At 42.1% G+C, this 19232-nt stretch overlaps 1 protein-coding gene across 1 annotated transcript in view; it reads left to right on the top strand.

The window, feature by feature from the left end:
* The window catches only part of TRPC5 (transient receptor potential cation channel subfamily C member 5), a 519478-nt gene extending 500849 nt beyond the window's left edge, over positions 1–18629 (top strand). Inside the window, exons 8-11 of the mRNA XM_077285167.1 lie at positions 1011–1217; positions 1361–1402; positions 7600–7689; positions 15848–18629. Coding sequence (XP_077141282.1) covers positions 1011–1217; positions 1361–1402; positions 7600–7689; positions 15848–16552 — 1044 coding nt within the window. The 3' untranslated portion in view covers positions 16553–18629. The remainder of the gene's footprint in view (positions 1–1010; positions 1218–1360; positions 1403–7599; positions 7690–15847) is intronic.
* The last annotated feature ends 603 nt before the right edge of the window (positions 18630–19232 follow it).

Here is a 19232-nt window from a genome sequence, read left to right as displayed (position 1 = left end):
AAGTCAGAGATCAGCTGCAGCGTGGACTTCCTCTTCAAGTTCAATTTGTTCCGAAGGCGAGGACCGTGACACCAGTGCTGATTGGTCAATGGGGTCATGTGTCACAACCACCGCACGAGAGCCCAAGACCGCGAGTGCCGACGCCGGACATTTGAATGCCTTCTTCAGTGATTGACAGCAACATCTAAATGATTGGATCCATCTCCAGTCACTGCTGCTTACAGGCAGATGCTGACTGTGTAACACAGCTGGCATCCACTATGTATGGGGCAGACACTTCTCCTGTATTTTATAGTGTGGACATGTGATAAAAAAAAATTCTAACGAACTTGTAGATTGTGTCTCTGTATTGCAGCACAGACCGGCCACTGGCTGCTCACATCTGTGCCATAGGAGCCAGGGGACAATAAGGGTTTAAATGTCCAGCAGAAAGCATCATCATTCCAAACTGACTTTGGAGTCAATCACTTGCCATTTGGGCACAGTAAGACGGCTGTATAAATCGGGCAGAGATTGGACCCCAATGGACGAACTGGTTGGCAGCTCTCCCGACAACAGAGTGATAGCTTCATAGAAATATATGAAGCGGTCACTCTTGGGACGGGAGAGCCGCCAGCCAGTCCGTGTATTATGGTCCGATCTCGGTCCGATTAATATGGTCGTCTGACTGTGCCCAAATGGCAAGTGATTGACTCCAAAGTCAGTTCGGAATGGTGTTGCTTTCTGCTGGACATTTAAACCCTTGTTGTCTCCTATGCCCTAGGGACCCTGGCTCCTCAGGCACAGATGTGAGCAGCCAGTGGCCGGTCTGTGCTGCTATACAGATTTTCCGCGTGATTTTCCGCTAATTTCCAAAATCTATTGAATTTATTGCTGTGTTAATTAAAGCAAAGTTCACCTTATAAGAATATGCAACAAATCAACCAAATACATTATCTATTGCAATGCAAGGATTACAGCTAGAATTTGCTCAGTCATCCGGGATTAAATGACATCATTTCTTTTGGCAGGATCATGCTGATATTGAATGGAAGTTTGCAAGGACAAAACTGTGGATGAGTTACTTTGATGAAGGTGGAACTCTGCCACCTCCTTTTAATATAATCGCCAGCCCAAAATCTATCTGGTATCTGTGCAAATGGATCCACTACCAGCTCTGCCCGGGAAAACGTGATGAGGAACTCCAGAAACAACATGAAAACCTAAAAACCTTCACCGTAAGACACATTTATTACATTTTCATATATTCTTTTTAAAAACAAAGTAGCCAAGCTGGCTTTAGCCAAATGGACTCTCTGGAGAAACATAATCGGACTGAACTGATGCTTAGGAAATTCACGTATACGTTTTTTATTTGCAGGAGCGGCATGCTGACAACCTGATCCAAAATCAGCATTACCAGGTGAGCTCTGCTGCATTACATTGTCCTGGTCCTGCCTTCTTGGCTTGACACCAAACATTTGTGACAAGCAGGACTAGACTTTCGCTTACCGAGCGTTGTCACAAAGCTCCTGCATTCTGTGCTTAAAACGGAATACAATATGCATGACTTCTCCGCAGACGGCGGTGACTCATTTTTGGCTTTCTGCCTCTTTAAAGCAGGTTATGAAATTTGCATTCAGTGAAACAAGTCCTATTAGGTAACTGACGAGAGAGGCAGAGACAAGAATAGTTCTCCAATGCGGACGATTTCCCCTTCCATTAGGATGTTTGGAATATTTCTATGTGACTTTTGTGTTCTTTCTTAAAGAGACTGTCGGCACAGAACTGTAAGCGAAAACCGTTAGCACAACTATTAGTGGTGCTCAAGTAGGGTCCCAATCCGTGTGACGTTAGTTATAGACTTGGCACACACTATATGGATGCAGTGGAAAAAGTTAATAGAGTGCAGTACATACAGTAGACGTTTCGGTCACAGCGACCTTCATCAAAGTACTACAAAATATGATAAAGAAACAAAACCAAAGTATATACAGATAGCATATCAAAGGTCTGGGAAACATATTTAGTAGAGAAAATAATGCCATGTAACATCATAATCAATATAGCTAAAGTAGCCGAATCAATATTGCAGTATAGCCCAACAAAACGACGCTGACATATGATATCTACCTACCTAGAGTAGTGTACTGTGTAGAATGGTGATGGGGCAATGTGTCCTACAAGAGATAGTGCATGGAGTGACAAATGAAAGAGTCGGAAACACCACAGCGCTGAGGTACATACCTCTAGTTAGATAATGCTTGTTCAAGGTGATTCTAAGGATCTGTGGGTTCAAACATTAACAGTAAAAGCGATTAGACTGATTATTATTCGGTGCACTACACAGCTGAGGCTGCAGAGTGGAGTCACTTACCGGCCTCTGCATAGGGTGTGGGGTGGAGACGTGGTATCCACCGCTAGTTGCGTACACCAAAAAGCGCCCTGAGCTAGTATTTGTATAGTGCAGTAACGTGGTGATTGGAATCGCGTGGCCGGAAGATGCCGACCGGAAGTGACGTATCGTGTGTTCCAGTGACGCTCGTTTGCATTCCACAGAGCCGGAGGTGGGTGGAGAAAAGGATTTGAGCATTCCAGCGATGCTGTCTAGCGTTCCATAGGCCGGAAATAGATAGCGGGTGTACTCCAAAGAGGGTATAATGCTGCTAGGCTGTGTGTGAAGTGAATCCATAGTCAGGGGGTGTCTATGTCAGATGGCATTAATAATTCTGAAATTAGAAATACAGGAGAGTTAAAGGGCACCTGTCACCCCGTTTTTTCCGTATGAGATAAAAATACTGTTAAATAGGGCCTGAGCTGTGCATTACAACAGTGTATTTTGTGGACCCCAATTCCCCACCTATGCTGCCAAAATACGTTACCAAAGTAGCCGTTTTCGCCTGTCAATCAGGCTGGTCTGGTCAAAAGGGCGTGGTGTCTTCCCCCAGATCTTGCTTAGTTTTCCGTTGGTGGCGTAGTGGTTTGCGCATGCCCAAGGTCCCGAATCCACTGCACAGGGGAGTTAAAAGAGCGCAATGTGCACTATTTCCCTGTTGATCGGTGGGGGCGGCCATCTTCCTTTGGCCGCGCGTGTGCAGATGGAGCGCTCTGCTGCCCGCGGCTTCAGGAAAATGGCCGCGGGATGCCGCGCGTGCGCAGATGGAGATCGCGGCGGCCATTTTCCTGAAGCCGAGATGCGAATTCTGCTTCAGGAAAATGGCCGCCGCGATCTCCATCTGCGCACGCACGGCATCCCGCGGCCATTTTCCTGAAGCCGTGGGCAGCAGAGCTCTCCATCTGTGCACACGCGGCCAAAGGAAGATGGCCGTCCCCACCGATCAACAGGGAAATAACGCACATCGCGCTCTTTGCACTCCCCTGTGCAGTGGATTCGGGACCTTGGGCATGCGCAAACCACTACGCCACCAACGGAAAACTAAGCAAGATCTGGGGGAAGACAACACGCCCTTTTGACCAGACCAGCCTGATTGACAGGCGAAAACGGCTACTTTGGTAACGTATTTTGGCAGCATAGGTGGGGAATCGGGGTCCACAAAATACACTGTTGTAATGCACAGCTCAGGCCCTATTTAACAGTATTTTTATCTCATACGGAAAAAACGGGGTGACAGGTGCCCTTTAATATTGATGCATAGGCTCCATTATAACTAGGGCAAAATTAAGTTAGTAATACAGAAAAACAAGGATGTTGATATTTATACAAGTTTGTGCATGATCTCCATTAACATATTATACACATTGTGACACCAATAAAGTTTATGACTGTGGCAAAAACGATTGGATATCATAGTCCCTTTTAAGGCCTTTGGGGGCCAGTGTTTGTAGTTCGTGGATCCAGAACGCCTCCCTCCTTTTGAGGAGGCTGATTCGATTTCCCCCTCTGCGTGGTGCTTTAACCTGTTCTATGACTTGGAACTTAAGTTGTGCAATGGTATGGCCGGAGGAGATGAAGTGGTGAGGAATTGGTAATAGATTTTTACACCTAATCGTTGACTTATGCTTTGAAATGCGATCTTTAATAGGTTGTGTGGTCTCACCTATGTAGAATAGGCCACAAGGGCATTTAATCAGGTAGATGACAAATGATGTGTCGCATGTCGAATAGTCTTTTATGGTGTATTTTTTCCCGTATAGGGATGATAGAAATTATTTCCTCACTGGACATTGTTGCACTCTGTACATTGCAGACAGGGGAAAGTGCCGAATTTGGGATTCATAAGGAATCGTTGTTGTGGTTGATGTGCAGGACCCACGTCTGCTTTTACCAGCATGTCACGTGTGTTCCTTGGTCTTCTGAAACAAGGAAGGAATGGTTCATTGAATTCTTTGATGTTGGGGTGGGCTGTCCCCAAGATATGCCAATGTCAGCATATGGTCTTGTGCATGAGATAGGCTAGAGGATGTTAGCTGTGGACAAAGGGAATGCGATTCCCTGATTTAGGTTTAGGAGACAATGTGGTGTTCGATATGTCCAATGTGTGTTCTGGATAACCTCTGTCAGAGAATTTGGAGTGCATTTCTGCAAGTCGTTGTTTTTTTCTTTGATGATTGTGTAGCGCCCCCACTGCCGCAGGGCCGAGGGGTACCCGGTATCGGGCCTCTGAGTCTCTGCTCTGGGGTTGTCACGGTGGCTAGACCCGGTCCGTGACCCTGCTGAGGGGCGTACAGTAATAGATGTGATGGATGGTGGTGGTGGTGCGGTGCAGTAAATAACGAGGACACCAGGTTGCAGTCTCTTTACCTCTTTACTGAAGATCTCTGGGTCCTCAATCCGGAATACGGTTAACCAGGCTGCGTGAGTCCGGCCGGTCCAATGGCACCTCCAGAGTTCTCTTAGCAGGTGGAAATCTGTGCCTTCCTGCTAGCGCTATGTGTTGTGGTCCTTCCCTGCTGTGCTTACAGAAAGTCCCCACAACTGTTGTGTCTGTTTCTTAAGTTCCCTCACAACTCGATTAGATGATGTTCCGCTAATCTTCTGTCCCTCCCTGATGTTACGGTTAGGACGGCACCCGTATGACGGGTAGGCTCAGAGCTCTTCCGGGACCCTAGAGTCGCCCCTCTCCACAAGTTGCCCCCTATGTCTTCGTAGGTGATTTAGGTGAGACAGCCCGCCTATGACTGACTGTCCTGCCGTTGGTTTGAAGTATTGCTTGAAGCTAGATGTATGAATACTTCCTCGGCGTTCCGGCCGCCGGTTGTGCGCCTCAGTAGGATGTTGCCTCGGTCTCACAGCACGACTCCTACTGGTATTCTCCTTGTTGCTTTGATCTCGTTTCTCACTCAGCACAATATATCTCGCTTCTAATCCTTCCTTGGGTACCGCCGCTATGCTGAGCAGGCACGGTCCCGTGACGTTCTCCCAAGTTGCCAGACCTCTGTCAGGATCCCACCCCCGACAGGGGCCCTACCGAATCTTCCCCCACAACACCCTCTGCCACAAGGTGTTGCCTGGTTCCAACCCAGTCAGCTTTCTCACTAACTTCCTGCCTGACCCCCAGTTTTACCAGTATGTGAGGAGTGGCCTAATGAATAGAACCCTTAGCTCCCCCTGGAGGCCCGGCTGTGAAATGTATTGGTGTCTGTGATACCTGGTCAGGTGAACTCCTTCAGTGCCATCAGACGTACCATAGCTCCCCTTAGTGGCGGAGCCACAGTACTGCAACGACCAGGACTCTGGGGCGCTGCAATTGGACACTATTTTGCTGACCTTCTTAAATTGCGAGTTGGGTATGGAGTTTTTTACCCTAACCGGGTGAAAGCTTTGATATTTGTCACTCCATGCACTATTTGCATGCTCATATAGTGTGCGCCAAGTTTATAACTAATGTCAACACAGAATGACTGTTCAAACCAAGTACAGGTGCTCGGTGCTTCATGGTGGGGACAATCATTTATATACACCTCCCCATCTGCGGGTTTTCCATCTGTCTCCACCCCTTATGTGATTGACAGCTCTGGCTTCATAGAGCCAAAGAAGGTTGGAGATAGATGGAAAACAAGTAGGTGGGGAGGTGTATATATCTTATTGGCCCCGCCATGAAGCATTAAGCGCCTGTACTTGGTTTGACCAGTCATTCTGTGCTGACAAAGTCCCTCTAAGAACAGTTTTTTTTTCAAAGTAAGGCGCACAATCACTGCTGCTTTGCAATATACAGCCGTAGGGATTGTATGACATTATCTATGGTGCATTTACAGTTCCAGTTACATTGAGTGGTGGGGTACTGGGGTTACGCAGGTTAGTTGCACTGCCTGGCATGTGACACCTGGTCCTGTAATGATAATCTCCTGCTGATAAAACACTGATTGCATTAAAAAATACAGCAAGCTGCTGAGCAAGTGACACATCCCTTGAATCAGGCTGTCAGCCCCTACATTTTGCTGCTTTCAGATTTAATGAAAACCTGCTGAAAGGTTCCCATTAATTCTTAGGAATTTCCCAAAATCTGGCACATAATACTGGTCCTGAGCATGATGAATTTTCAAAATTTGAAAGGATTGCATACTCCTTTTTACATGCTTAAAACTGAAAAGTGCTTGTAATAGCAATCAACTTTGCAATTTAACTCAGTTCACAAGAACACAGGTATTTTTACTCTCATGGTTTACTGGTTGCTTAGGCAAGGAGCATAGTACTTGCAAGGTCCAAGCTGTAGAGCTTGCAATTAGAGATGGGTGAAATTGAACGATAAAGTTTCGGGTCTGTACCGGACGCCTAGTGTCCATACACGAACCCCAAACACAGACTGCCCCTGGAAATCTGTGTTACTGTTTGAGTTAGGCAGCCCATACAGAGCTTGTTGTTAGGCTGCCGATCAACAAGCTTTACTGTGTGGGCACTTCCGGGTCAACCACAGCCATGTTAAGTGTTTCCATAGCAGTGATTGGCTGGCGCATACTGTAAAAATGTTTTAAAAAGTACAGTCCTCTCTATTTTTGATAACCAGCCCAGGCAAAACTGACAGCTGCGGGCTGCAGTCCCCAGCTGTCAGCTTATCTTGGCTGGTTATCAAAAATAGAGGGGTCCCCATGCTGTGGTTTTTAATTTTTTAAATATATATATATATTTTTTAAATGGTGTGGGGCCCCCCATTATTGATAACCAGTCAAACTAAAGCAGACAGCACTGCTACTTCTGCAGCAGAGAAAACAGTGATTTTATAAAAGTTGCTTCAAACTGACCTGTAAGTAATACATTGCTGGAAAGAGGCTCACTGCCCCTAAATCATGCTGCTATCAGATTCTATTGTAAAAACCTGCGGACAGATTCCTATTAAACATTTGTAAATGTATAATAGGTTTAACCACACTATTTTCTGACGCTCCCGAACACTGGCGTTATTGTTGACATACTGATGGACCTAACTTATAGTGAACTGTACTACAATGTTTTACAAAATAGCTTTATTGTGTACATTATAATCAATCATGGTCTTATAACTAAAGACTTTGTCTCTATCATTAAAAACTGATTGTGTTAAAGATAAATTAGAAAAAGTGAAAATGAAATGTAATATATAGGGAAAAAATAGCACTTTAAATTGTTGTATATTTATATTTTTTATGCTTTCTAACATTCCAAATTATTTTCTCCTACTGTAGGAAGTTATCAGAAATCTGGTGAAGCGATATGTTGCAGCAATGATTAGGAATTCAAAAACAAATGAAGGGTTAACGGAAGAAAACTTCAAGGTAATAAAGCATTGTTGTATTATGTTTAGATTGTATTACAAGATCTATCTTTATTGTAGTTCCTGTATGTATTGTATATATTTTATAAAGTACTGTGACTTTTACAAATGCATTACGACAGAAATGGGCAAAGAGTAGCCCTCAGGTCCCATGCTTCCCTTTGGCTGTTCCGACGCGGCCCAATGACTCGAACAGCCAAAGAGCTGGATACAGTGGAACCACGAGGCCACGTCCCGCCCGGGATCTCTGCATCTTCAGGATGCAATTACCAGTGAAAGCAATGATGAAACAGGGAGCCATCGGGTCCCTTTTGCCTCACTGAGCCTGTTCTTCTGAGAGTGCAGAAGGCGCAATGGCGTTTCTACGATGTGCCACAGAACGCAGAGTAGATCGGAGCAGCAAGTAAACAAGGTGAGGTAAATAGCTTTTTTTTTCCAATTGATAGAACATTGTTGGAAACTGTGGGAACATAATACTATGCAAGGGGACGGTGTGGGAACATAATGCTGCTTGGGGAGCTATGTGGGGACATCACTGTGCAAAGGGGCTGTGTGAGGACATAATATTGTGCAAGGGGGGCTGTGTGGCTACACAATACTATGTAAAGGGGCTGTGTGGGGACATAATATTGTGCAAGGGGACTGTGTGAGAACATAATGCTGCTTGGGGAGCTATGTGGGGACATCACTGTGCAAAGGGGCTGTGTGAGGACATAATATTGTGCAAGGGGGGCTGTGTGGCTGCACAATACTATGTAAAGGGGCTGTGTGGTGACGTAGAACGGAGCAGAGGGATGTGTGGGGACATTATATTGTGTAGGGAGGCTGTATGGGAATGTCATACTGTACAGGGGCTCTGAGGTGACATGAGGGGGCAAACAAGTAGGAGGATGTGTGGGAATGTCATACTGTATGGGGGGCTCTTGTAACAATGTGTGAGAGGACATACTGTAATATATGAGGGGACATACAAGCACAGAACGATGTGTGGGGACATTATATTGTGTAAACAGGGCTCTGTGAAGAGGTCATACTGCATGCGGGCTTTGTGGTGATATACTGTACGGGGGCATCATATTGTGTTGGGAGTTATAGATATATAGCAAAACTAAAATGTGCCACATTAATAAAAGGTTTGGTATTAATGGAAGTCTGTCACCCCAAAACACTAACTAAACCACTTAGACAGGTATGTAGGAGATTTGGACCCTATAAAAATCATACCAATAGTATAGATTTTAGTGGGGGTTTTAGTTGGCATAAAAACTATTTTATAGTATGCAAATGAGGGGATTGGGGGGTGAGGGACTCCCTTTAAGCATTTAAGCACTTTTTATACTTCACAGGACACTTTTATAAACTTTCAAAATAAGGATGTGTGGCTACATTTATTTGAAGAATATACCAAATCTATTGTTTCCTCAGTCTTTTGGTGTGAAAAATGGAATTCCAAGATAGTGTAAAGATGAACATGAATGTCTACAACTACACCACTTTTAACAAGTATAAGTCACTGTGATAAATTTAGCACGCTATAATGCTGTCTAGTCAAGCTTTATGCTGTCTAGGAAATAGACAGGATTATTAAATCTTCCCATAAGAATGTTAAATGGGATTGTCTGTCATTGCACTGAATTTGACACTTGACAGAGGTGCATAGGGGGTTAGGACAAAAGCGGGGTGCTGATGGCTCGCCATAGGAGCAGGGTCTAACATCAGATATTATGTAACTGAGTATGCATTCTAAAAATATCAATGACCACATTGTGAAATACCCCTGTAGAAGTAAAAATCTGTAAAGTCTAAGAAAAAGGTTAAAAAAAAATAACCTTTTCTTTTAATTCTGCAAAAGTGATCAATGAAACATAAAACAGCACTTACTATATGGTGCGAACAAGAATATTTTAACAGTACAAGAAATATGGCATAAAAAGAAACAAAAGACAAGTACAGTAGAATTTTGCTTATTTTCCTTTTTTTACCCACCCCCTTCAAAATGATAAAAGGTACCCAATAATTTGTATGTAAGCAAAAGTCGTTTGTCTCATCCCTCCAAAAACCTAGCCCACATATGGCTGTAATGGTCAAAACATCTATACAAATCAGAACGCTAGAGTCCTGCTACATAAGAACTTGATTTTTTTGCCATTAAATGTGCTACAGTTGGAAAACATTAAAAAATATACAAATGGTATTGTATGTATAATCATACTGACCCATAGGATATACAGTAGGTGATATGTTACCTATGCTGTACAATGAATAAAGTACATTTAATATGAAAAAAGTGGCAAGATTGCTGCATATTTTTTATGTTAATAAGTACCCCCAAATTGCAGCATTTAAAAAAGTACAATTAATGACCGTAATACAAGTAGTCGCAGCTATGAAAAGAAATAGGGGTACACCCTCTGGTGGTGTTAAATGGCTAACTTTCAGATTTTTTACTCTGTGCTATCTAGAAAAACATCAGCACCTCCCTGGAGACCATCAGTAAGAAGGATAGCGGCTTTGGACTGAATTAGTTATGGCTTATGATGCTGATGATGGCGGCACTTATAATGTACTGATGATCTGATGATTTAGCGTAGAATGTGAAAGCTGATGATGGCGGCACTTAAGCACATGCACTGATCATTTGATGATGCTTAGTGTAGTAAGTGAAAGCTGATGATGGCGGCACTTATACGCACATGTACTGTACATCTGATGATGTTTAGAGTAAAATGTGAAAGCGGATTATGGCGGCACCTATAAGCGTATGTACTGATGATCTGATGATTTAGCACAGAATGTTAAAGCTGATGATGGTGGCACTTATACGCACATGTCCTGTACATCTCATGATTTAGAGCAGAATGTGAAAGCTGATGATAGCGGCACTTTTAAGCACATGTACTGATGATTTCATGATGCTTAGTGTAGTATGTTAAAGCTGATGATGGCGGTATATATATACGCACATGTACTGTACATCTGATGATGCTTAGAGTAGAATGTGAAAGCTGAGGATGGCGGCACTTATACGCACATGTACGGATGATTTAGAGCAGAATGTGAAAGCTTATGATAGCAGCACTTTTAAGCACATGTACTGATGATTTCATGATGCTTAGTGTAGTATGTTAAAGCTGATGATGGCGGTACACATATATGCTCATGTACTGTACATCTGATGATGCTTAGAGTAGAATGTGAAAGCTGATGATGGCGGCACTTATACGTAACACATACTGATGATCTGATGATTTAGAGCAGAATGTGAAAGCTGATAGCGGCACTTTTAAGCATATGTACTGATGATTTGATGATGCTTAGTGTAGTATGTTAAAGCTGATGATGGCGGCATTTATATGCACATGTACTTTTGATCCTTAGAGTAGTCTGATCAGGGGTGTCATTTTAGGCGTTGCAGTTGTACCCAAGTCCTAGAGCACCCATGGGCCCAAATTGTCCCTTTGGTCTCTAAGAGAATAACAAAGACCCATACTCCTCGGGAGTTGTCTTGGAGCTTTTGCATTGGCGGTCACGAACTTGAAGTCATGCCACAGAGTCCGATTATTATTTGTGTGTCCTGAGCTGTGATGGTAATTGGGCAGATTTTGGGCCAGTCTCACACCATGCCATGCTCTGTACTGTGACTGAAATATATAATAGCACTTTGCTCCAGAAATAATTGTTAACTGAATAGTTAATCAGAAATGTTATTCTGTGTGTCTGTGTTGTGTGTCGTGCACATGAAAGATTCATATAAGTCACACTCAGATACACTCGTCTCACAGGAAGCAATTGTTTCTCCTCACAGCTGGTCGTCTCACCATCTCTGATGGAAGTTCATGCAGCTATGAAATCTGCTGTTTACCCTGTTTTCACATATTCATCTTCTTTCTGTTATTAAGACCCCGGTATCCAGCTCCCTTGTGTGTCGAGTGTCGACTAAAAGGGAATAACTCTGCTATTTTATTAGTTTCATTACTTAGATGTAAGAATAACACATCTGTTCTTAAAAAATAAAACACAAAAACAAACATAGCAGTTACAGTAGTGTTCAAAATAATAGCAATCCAATATGACTAACCAGATGCATCAATGTTTTTGATATAAATTATATTACCACGTGTCAAACAATTTACCAGTTCATTCAGCAGATTCTAAGAAAACCACCAGACTCTGCATTCATGATCTGCAGGTTTTTGAGTCTGTGTATTAGAATAATTAATTCCAAGGCCATGTGTTCATAATAATAGCAGTATGGAGTTCAATTAGTGAGGTCAATCATTCTGTGAAGAATCAGGTGTGAACCAGGTGACCCGTATTTAAGGCTGAAGCCAGGACATGTTGTACATGCATTTCTCATTGAAAGCCTGAGAAATATGGGTCGTGGGAGACATTGTTCAGAAGGACAGCGGACTGATTAACCCCTTTCTGACCTCGGACGGGATAGTACGTCCGAGGACAGCTCCCCTGCTTTCATGCAGGGCTCCGGCGGTGAGCCCGCATCAAAGCCGGGACATGTCAGCTGTTTTGAACAGCTGACATGTGCCCGCAATAGCGGCGGGTGAAATTGCGATTCACCCGCCGCTATTAACTAGTTAAATGCCGCTGTCAAACGCAGACAGCGGCATTTAACCGGCGCTTCCGTCACATGATCGGGGGTTAGCGATGCTTCTGCATTGTAACCATAGAGGTCCTTAAGACCTCTATGGTTACTGATCGCCGGTAGCTGTGAGCGCCACCCTGTGGTCGGCGCTCACAGCACACCTGCATTTCTGCTGCATAGCAGGGATCTGATGATCGCTGCTATGTAGCAGAGCCGATCGCGTTGTGCCTGCTTCTAGCCTCCTATGGAGGCTATTGAAGCATGGCAAAAGTTTAAAAAAAAAAAAAAGTAAAAAAAATGTGAAAAAAAAATAAAAAAAATATAAAACTTTAAATCACCCCCTTTCGCTCCATTCAAAATAAATCAATAAAAAAAAAAATCAAACCCACACATATGTGGTATCGCCGCATTCAGAATCACCTGATCTAACAATAAAAAAAGCATTAACCTGATCGCTAAACAGCGTAGCGAGAAAAAAATTCGAAACGCCAGAATTACATTTTTTTGGTCGCCGCGACATTGAATTAAAATGCAATAACGGGCGATCAAAAGAATGCATCTGCAGCAAAATGGTATCATTAAAAACGCCAGCTCGGCACGCAAAAAATAAGCCCTCAACCGACCCCAGATCATGAAAAATGGAGACGCTATGAGTATCGGAAAATGGCGCAATTTTTTATTTTTTTTCACCACTTAGATAAAAAATAACCTAGTCATGTTAGGTGTCTATGAACTCGTACTGACCTGGAGAATCATAATGGCAGGTCAGTTTTAGCATTTAGTGAACCTAGCAAAAAAGCCAAACAAAAAACAAGTGTGGGACTGCACTTTTTTTGCAATTTCACCGTACATGGAATATTTTTCCCGTTTTCTAGTACACGACATGCTAAAACCAATGATGTCATTCAAAAGTAAAACTCGTCCCGCAAAACATAAGCCCTCACATGGCCAAATTGACGGAAAAATAAAAAAGTTATCGCTCTGGGAAGGAGGGGAGCGAAAAATGAACACGGAAAAATGGAAAAACCCAAGGTCATGAAGGGGTTAAAAAGTTGATTGGCGAGGGTAAAACTTATAAAGAAGTGCAGACAACAATTGGAGATCATTTTAGCTGAACAGCCTATGCTTTAAAATGCAAAGCCAAACCAGAGAGACGGAAAAAACGGAAGACTACCATTCAAATGGATGAATGTTAAAGGGAACCTGTCACCCCCAAAATGTAAGTTGAGCTAAGCCCACTAGCATCAGGGGCTTATCTACAGCATTCTGGAAAGCTGTAGATAAGCCCCCGATGTATCCTGAAAGATGAGAAAAACAGGTTAGATTATACTCACCCAGGGGCGGTCCCGGTTCGGGTCTGATGGGCGTCGCGGTCCGGTCCTGGGCCACCCATCTTCTTATGATGATGTCCTCTATTTGTATTCACGCTCCAATACAATACAGTTCATCAGACGACCCCCAAACTCTGCATTCAAGTCACAGAACACTCTGAAGACAGTGAAGCATGGTGGTGCAAGCATCATGATATGGGCATGTTTCTCTTACTATGGTACCGACCCATTTACTGCATACCAGGGATCATGGGCTAGTTTACATATATTAAAATACTTGAAGAGGTCATGTTGCCTTACGCTGACGAGGATATGCCCTTGAAATGGGTGTTTCAATAAAACAATGACCCTAAACACTCAGTAAGCATGCAAAAGCTTAGTTCCTATGCAACAAAATTGAGGTTATGGAGTGGCCGGCCCAATCCCTGGACCTTAGTCCAATAGAACACTTGTGGGTGACATTAAAAATGCCGTTTCTGAGGCAAAGCCAACAAATGCCAAAAAATTGTGAGATGTAGTCCAAGCCTCCTGGGCTGGAATAACAGGTGACAGGGGCCAGAAGTTGGCTGACTATGCAACATAGATGTGAAGCGATTCTAAAAAAAACAACAACAAAAAAACTGGGTATACAACTAAATATTAGGTTGGCGATTCTCAGGAATGCTAAATCCACAAAAATAGTACGTATTGTGAGTTTGTAAAGACAAAGACAGACACCGCTATTTTTTGTAAAGTAGTTAAAAATCACCTACATTTCTCTTCATGTTTTGAATTAGAAAACAGTATGCAATGTTCACAATACATTAACTTATGTTTCTGAACACTTATTTTGAACTCTACTGTATTTATTTATACTTTTTTGCCTCCTCTGACTCCACAAGTCCAATCAGCAGCCTGAGAGGCCCCATCCACATATGCTCAATGCAAAACTAGATTCGTGTCAGTGTGCAGAGGGCCTGTGCACCTAAAGCTGAATGATAATAGCCAGATCCTAATGTTTTCGTAACAAATTATCAAGATACAAAAAATTAACAGTATTACATATAAACAAAAGTATTGTAGATTTGCGTATATATATAGCTCAACAAAAGAGAAAAACAGCGCTTGAGAAAGGATATCACATCCGAAACATCGCCAAGCAATTGGGCAATAAAGTCCGTTTTTTAAAAAAAATTTGTGTGCTGTTTTTCACTTTTTTAACCTTATTATAAGGAACCATTGGATTGTTAGTTGGAAAGCTTTGCACACTAATCTCTCTGTGAGGTAAAACTTGTTTTTAAATAGGCAGGGGAATGTTTTACCTCACAGAAAGCAGCAGCTTTGATCCCCTGCCATCCTGTATGTATATTCTCTTTTGTTTCCACCCCAGTCCATACATATATTTATCCGAAGATGCCCTTAAAAATATCTTTTTCTTTTGATTCTTCCCAATCCAATGTCTAAAGAACACTGGTTTCACATGTCTGACTTTTACGGTCCAAGCAAGGGAGGGGGGATATCTCCTGATCTATGCAACAGCCTCTTATGAGGATATTGCATTTTGGTCAAAAGACCTGACAGTTCTGTTCTGGACATTGGGGTTCGTATTCAGACCATGCAATCCAGATGCATCAAACCAGCTGCAGAGTAGCAGGTCCCCTTAGAGAAGTATTGGTTGGATTTCTGTGATGGCAGCACTGTGTAAAGGAATAAGTCTCACCGTGCCAGGAGTAAAACTATTTTGCCTATCTGTTGAAAACACATTCTAAAAAATAATTCCCCAAAAATGTTTTTAAAAATATAACCTTGCTCCTCTGTCTATTATAACAGCAAATCACATTATAATTATCTGAATGTCTCATTTACCCAAATTTCAAAAGCTTTTCAATTCTGCAAGATGATATGTGCAAATTGTTCTTAACATGTGATTCTCAGGAAGCACCTACTTTGCTAAAAAATATCTCACAAATCCTTTGAGCACACAATTGCTGTCACATGGGATTTTTAATGTGCCAATTTATATATTTGTCCTAATGTTGGAATTTTTTATTACCTTGGGTACAGTAAGTTATAATTTCTGGCCAGTGCCCACTGTTGTAATCATACCGACAGGTTCAAAAGTTTCAGAATTGTATTAGGAATTAACCTAAGAATAAACTAAATTAGATCTAAAAAAAAAAAACACAGATTTTCCGTACCTTGAGGACACCTTTTAATGTTCTTTTATAAATTTTGCTTTGTACCCGCAGGAATTAAAACAAGACATCTCCAGCTTCCGCTATGAAGTGCTTGACCTTCTCGGAAACAGGAAACCTCCAAGGAGAAGCTATTCCACCAGCAGCACAGAGGTGTCCCAAAAAGAAGAAGCACCAGAAGAAAGACCCAAGGAGAAAAGTGTGTCCTTCAATGTAGCCAACAAAAAAAAAGACTTCAATGTCTCAGCTCTCTTTAAAACAATGTCTGGGATTGAGATAATGGAAGATGCTCCCAAAAGTAATGGCATTAACAAGCGTTCCTTTATTCGAAACGGCAACAAACTCCAGAGGCTTTCAAGCTCCAAGAAGGAGTCCTTTAAAAGACTAGGCTTACTTTTTTCCAAGATGAATGGACACGTGCCAGAGCCTGCTAGTGAAGCAGTATATACCATCTCTGATGGTCTGGTCCAGCCTCATTACATGTGGCAGGACGTAAAGCAAACTGATCCAGAGCCAGAGTGCTCTAATAGTGAAATTAACCTCAATGAGGTGAGTCAAGATGGGAGCATTGGTGGAATAAGTCAGGATCCTACTCCTGTTCATACTAGCTCCCTACACTGTGCTTCCGACCTCTGCTCTTCTAATGCCAAGTTGATAGACTCAACAGAGGATGTGTTTGAGTCATGGGGAGAAGCATGTGATCTGCTCATCAACAAGTGGAAAGACGGGCAGGAGGAGCAGGTCACGACAAGACTATAAGATAACTATATAGGACTGCTGTAAAATTTAGCAACTATATATTTGTAACAATTTCCTTTTACAGAGCGTTAAATAAGGTAGGAATCCCTTCCCGTTCACATAGTTGAGTGTGGAAGTCCATTAACAGCGATCTATTTTGCAATATTTTTTTACCATTTTCGTTTGCTTTTTATATCGAAGCTTACTAAGCTGTGTCTAAGCTTTCATGTTAGTCGTTCAGCATCAGCAGGGCTTTCTGACTACTGAAGAACACTAAAGGGGAATGCAGAACATGTGTAGCAAAATGGAGCTGCACTACAATATAACAGCTTGCCAATAGATAGATTTCTCTTGATATTTAGCCAAAATGATCTTTTCTGATGCATCATTTCAAATTTTCTATGGCGATTTCCACCAGCAGCATGTGAGTTTTGACATGTTTGCACACAAAAAAAAAAAAAAAAAACGGTTTGTCAAGCAGGTTACAGACATTAGCTTATTCTTAAGGGTTGTTAATCTTAAGACCTCTTCTCCCAGCACTTTAGAACTAAATTAAATTACTATAAATGGAATGGTTATTGTACAACAGTGTATTCCTATGATTTATCTCTGTGGTATCGTCTGAACCACAAACGTAGCGTCATACAATACAAGTAACATTGCGGGAATGTTTCAGGAATTGGAGAAGGTGGGTCACAAATATATTTAATCTTCTATATGTAAGAGCATTCTCTAATCCTCCACTATTTGGAGTTGTATTTTTGATCCATTTTTCATGGAGATTAGTGCCCGCTAACATTATACATCTAAATTTGCTAATTTAGCTGACTGCTTGGTCTTTTATGGATATAAATGGTTTTGTTAACTCGAGAACTCAGGAACAAGTTTCTATGGCTTTGAAAGCACTACTACATAGTTAAGAATTATTTCCAATCTACAATTCCAGTAAATCAATAGGAAGAATGATCACAGAAGCACTCGCAGCAAAGTTTTTATCCTATTAATATATTGCAATCATCATATTATATAGTACTGTGTACTTACAATTGCTCATTTTGCCTTTCTACCCAACTAATTATTCGCTTTTCTTTGCTCTATGTAGAAACAGGAAGTCTTTTGTCCCTGCATTTATCATTCTCCTGTTGATCTCTTGACCAAGCTGCTACCTCCTCCCCCTGCCATAGACTTTTGCAGTAAGCTTAGAAAGATTCAGCTAGTCAGTTTTTAATCATCTGTTGTCATAAAACTAAAGGGAAACAGAAGAATTGACTGGGTAGAAATGCAAATTGAGCAATTGTAAGTACTCCGTGCTGCATAATATGAATTATTGCAATATATTAAAAGGATACAAACTTTCATGGTAGTGCTTTTTTAAGAAGTAGTTCTAGTAGGGAAGAAATACAGCTTATGTATTGGCCATCTACAAGCCACTGTTCACATATCTTATGGGCTGAGAGAGCGATGATTCTTGGCCAATACATTTTTCCCATTGCAGCAAGGCCAAGTGTGGACATTTGGTTAAAAATTGGGAACAATTAACAGTTGTTTTTTATGGCATTCAAATAAAATTGAGGCACAGCAGAGAATGGTTTGGTTTATAGAAGCCATCCCATGAAGATTTTATTTGTAATAAATCTGTGTACATGTGTTAATTTACTCATCTACCACCGCCTTCTCCAGTATCCAATGCCATTCTGCTCCTCTTCTCAGTGACATCACAGTTTTTCAGACTCTCTGGCTCAATCTGTGTGTGAGCTGGAAATCTTTTACAATGTAGGTCTATGGACCTTCGTTGGGACTCTCCACAGGCTTACATTGTCTATTTTACAAAGTGCAGTGTGACCCGGAGAGTCTGAAGAGTGGTGACATTACTCAGAAGAGACGCAGAATGGCACTGGATTCCAGATAAGGCAGCGTTAGAGGAGTTTATTAACACACTGACACTACATGCACATATATACAGCAGGTACGGAAAGTATTCAGACCCCTTTTTAAATTTTTCACTGTTTGTTTCTATTGCTATTCTATTGCAGCTATTCGGTAAATTCAAAAAAGGTCATTTTTTTTCGCTCATTAATGTACACTCTCCACCCCATCTTGACTGAAAAAAAAAACAAATGTAGAATTTTTTGCAAATTTTATAAAAAATAAAAACTGAAATATCACATGGTCATAAGTATTCAGACACTCATATTTAAGTCACATGCTGTCCATTTCCTTGTGATCCTCCTGGAGATGGTTCTACTCCTTCATAGGAGTCCAGCTGTATTTAACTAAACTGATAGGACTTGATTTGGAAAGGCACACACCTGTCTATATAAGACCTCACAGCTCACAGTGCATGTCAGACCAAATGAGAATCATGAGGTCAAAGGAACTGGCCAAGGAGCTCAGAGACAGAATTGTGGCAAGGCACAGATCTGGCCAAGGTTACAACAGAATTTCTGCAGTACTCAAGGTTCCTAAGAGCACAGTGGCCTCCATAATCCTTAAATGGAAGAAGTTTGGGACCACCAGAAGTCTCTCTAGACCTGGCCGTCCAGCCAAACTGAGCAATTGTGGGAGAAGAGCCTTGTTGAGAGAGGTAAAGAAGAACCCCAAGATCACTGTGGCTGAGCTCCAGAGACGCAGTAGGGAGATGGGAGAAAGTTTCACAAAGTCAACTATCACTGCAGCCCTCCACCAGTTGGGCCTTTATGGC

This window comes from Ranitomeya variabilis, chromosome 2, assembly GCF_051348905.1.
Source record: "Ranitomeya variabilis isolate aRanVar5 chromosome 2, aRanVar5.hap1, whole genome shotgun sequence".
In the NCBI taxonomy this organism is placed as follows: Eukaryota; Metazoa; Chordata; class Amphibia; order Anura; family Dendrobatidae; genus Ranitomeya; species Ranitomeya variabilis.
Note: the sequence above shows the minus strand (reverse complement) of the source record. Positions and strands in the feature narration are given on the sequence as shown.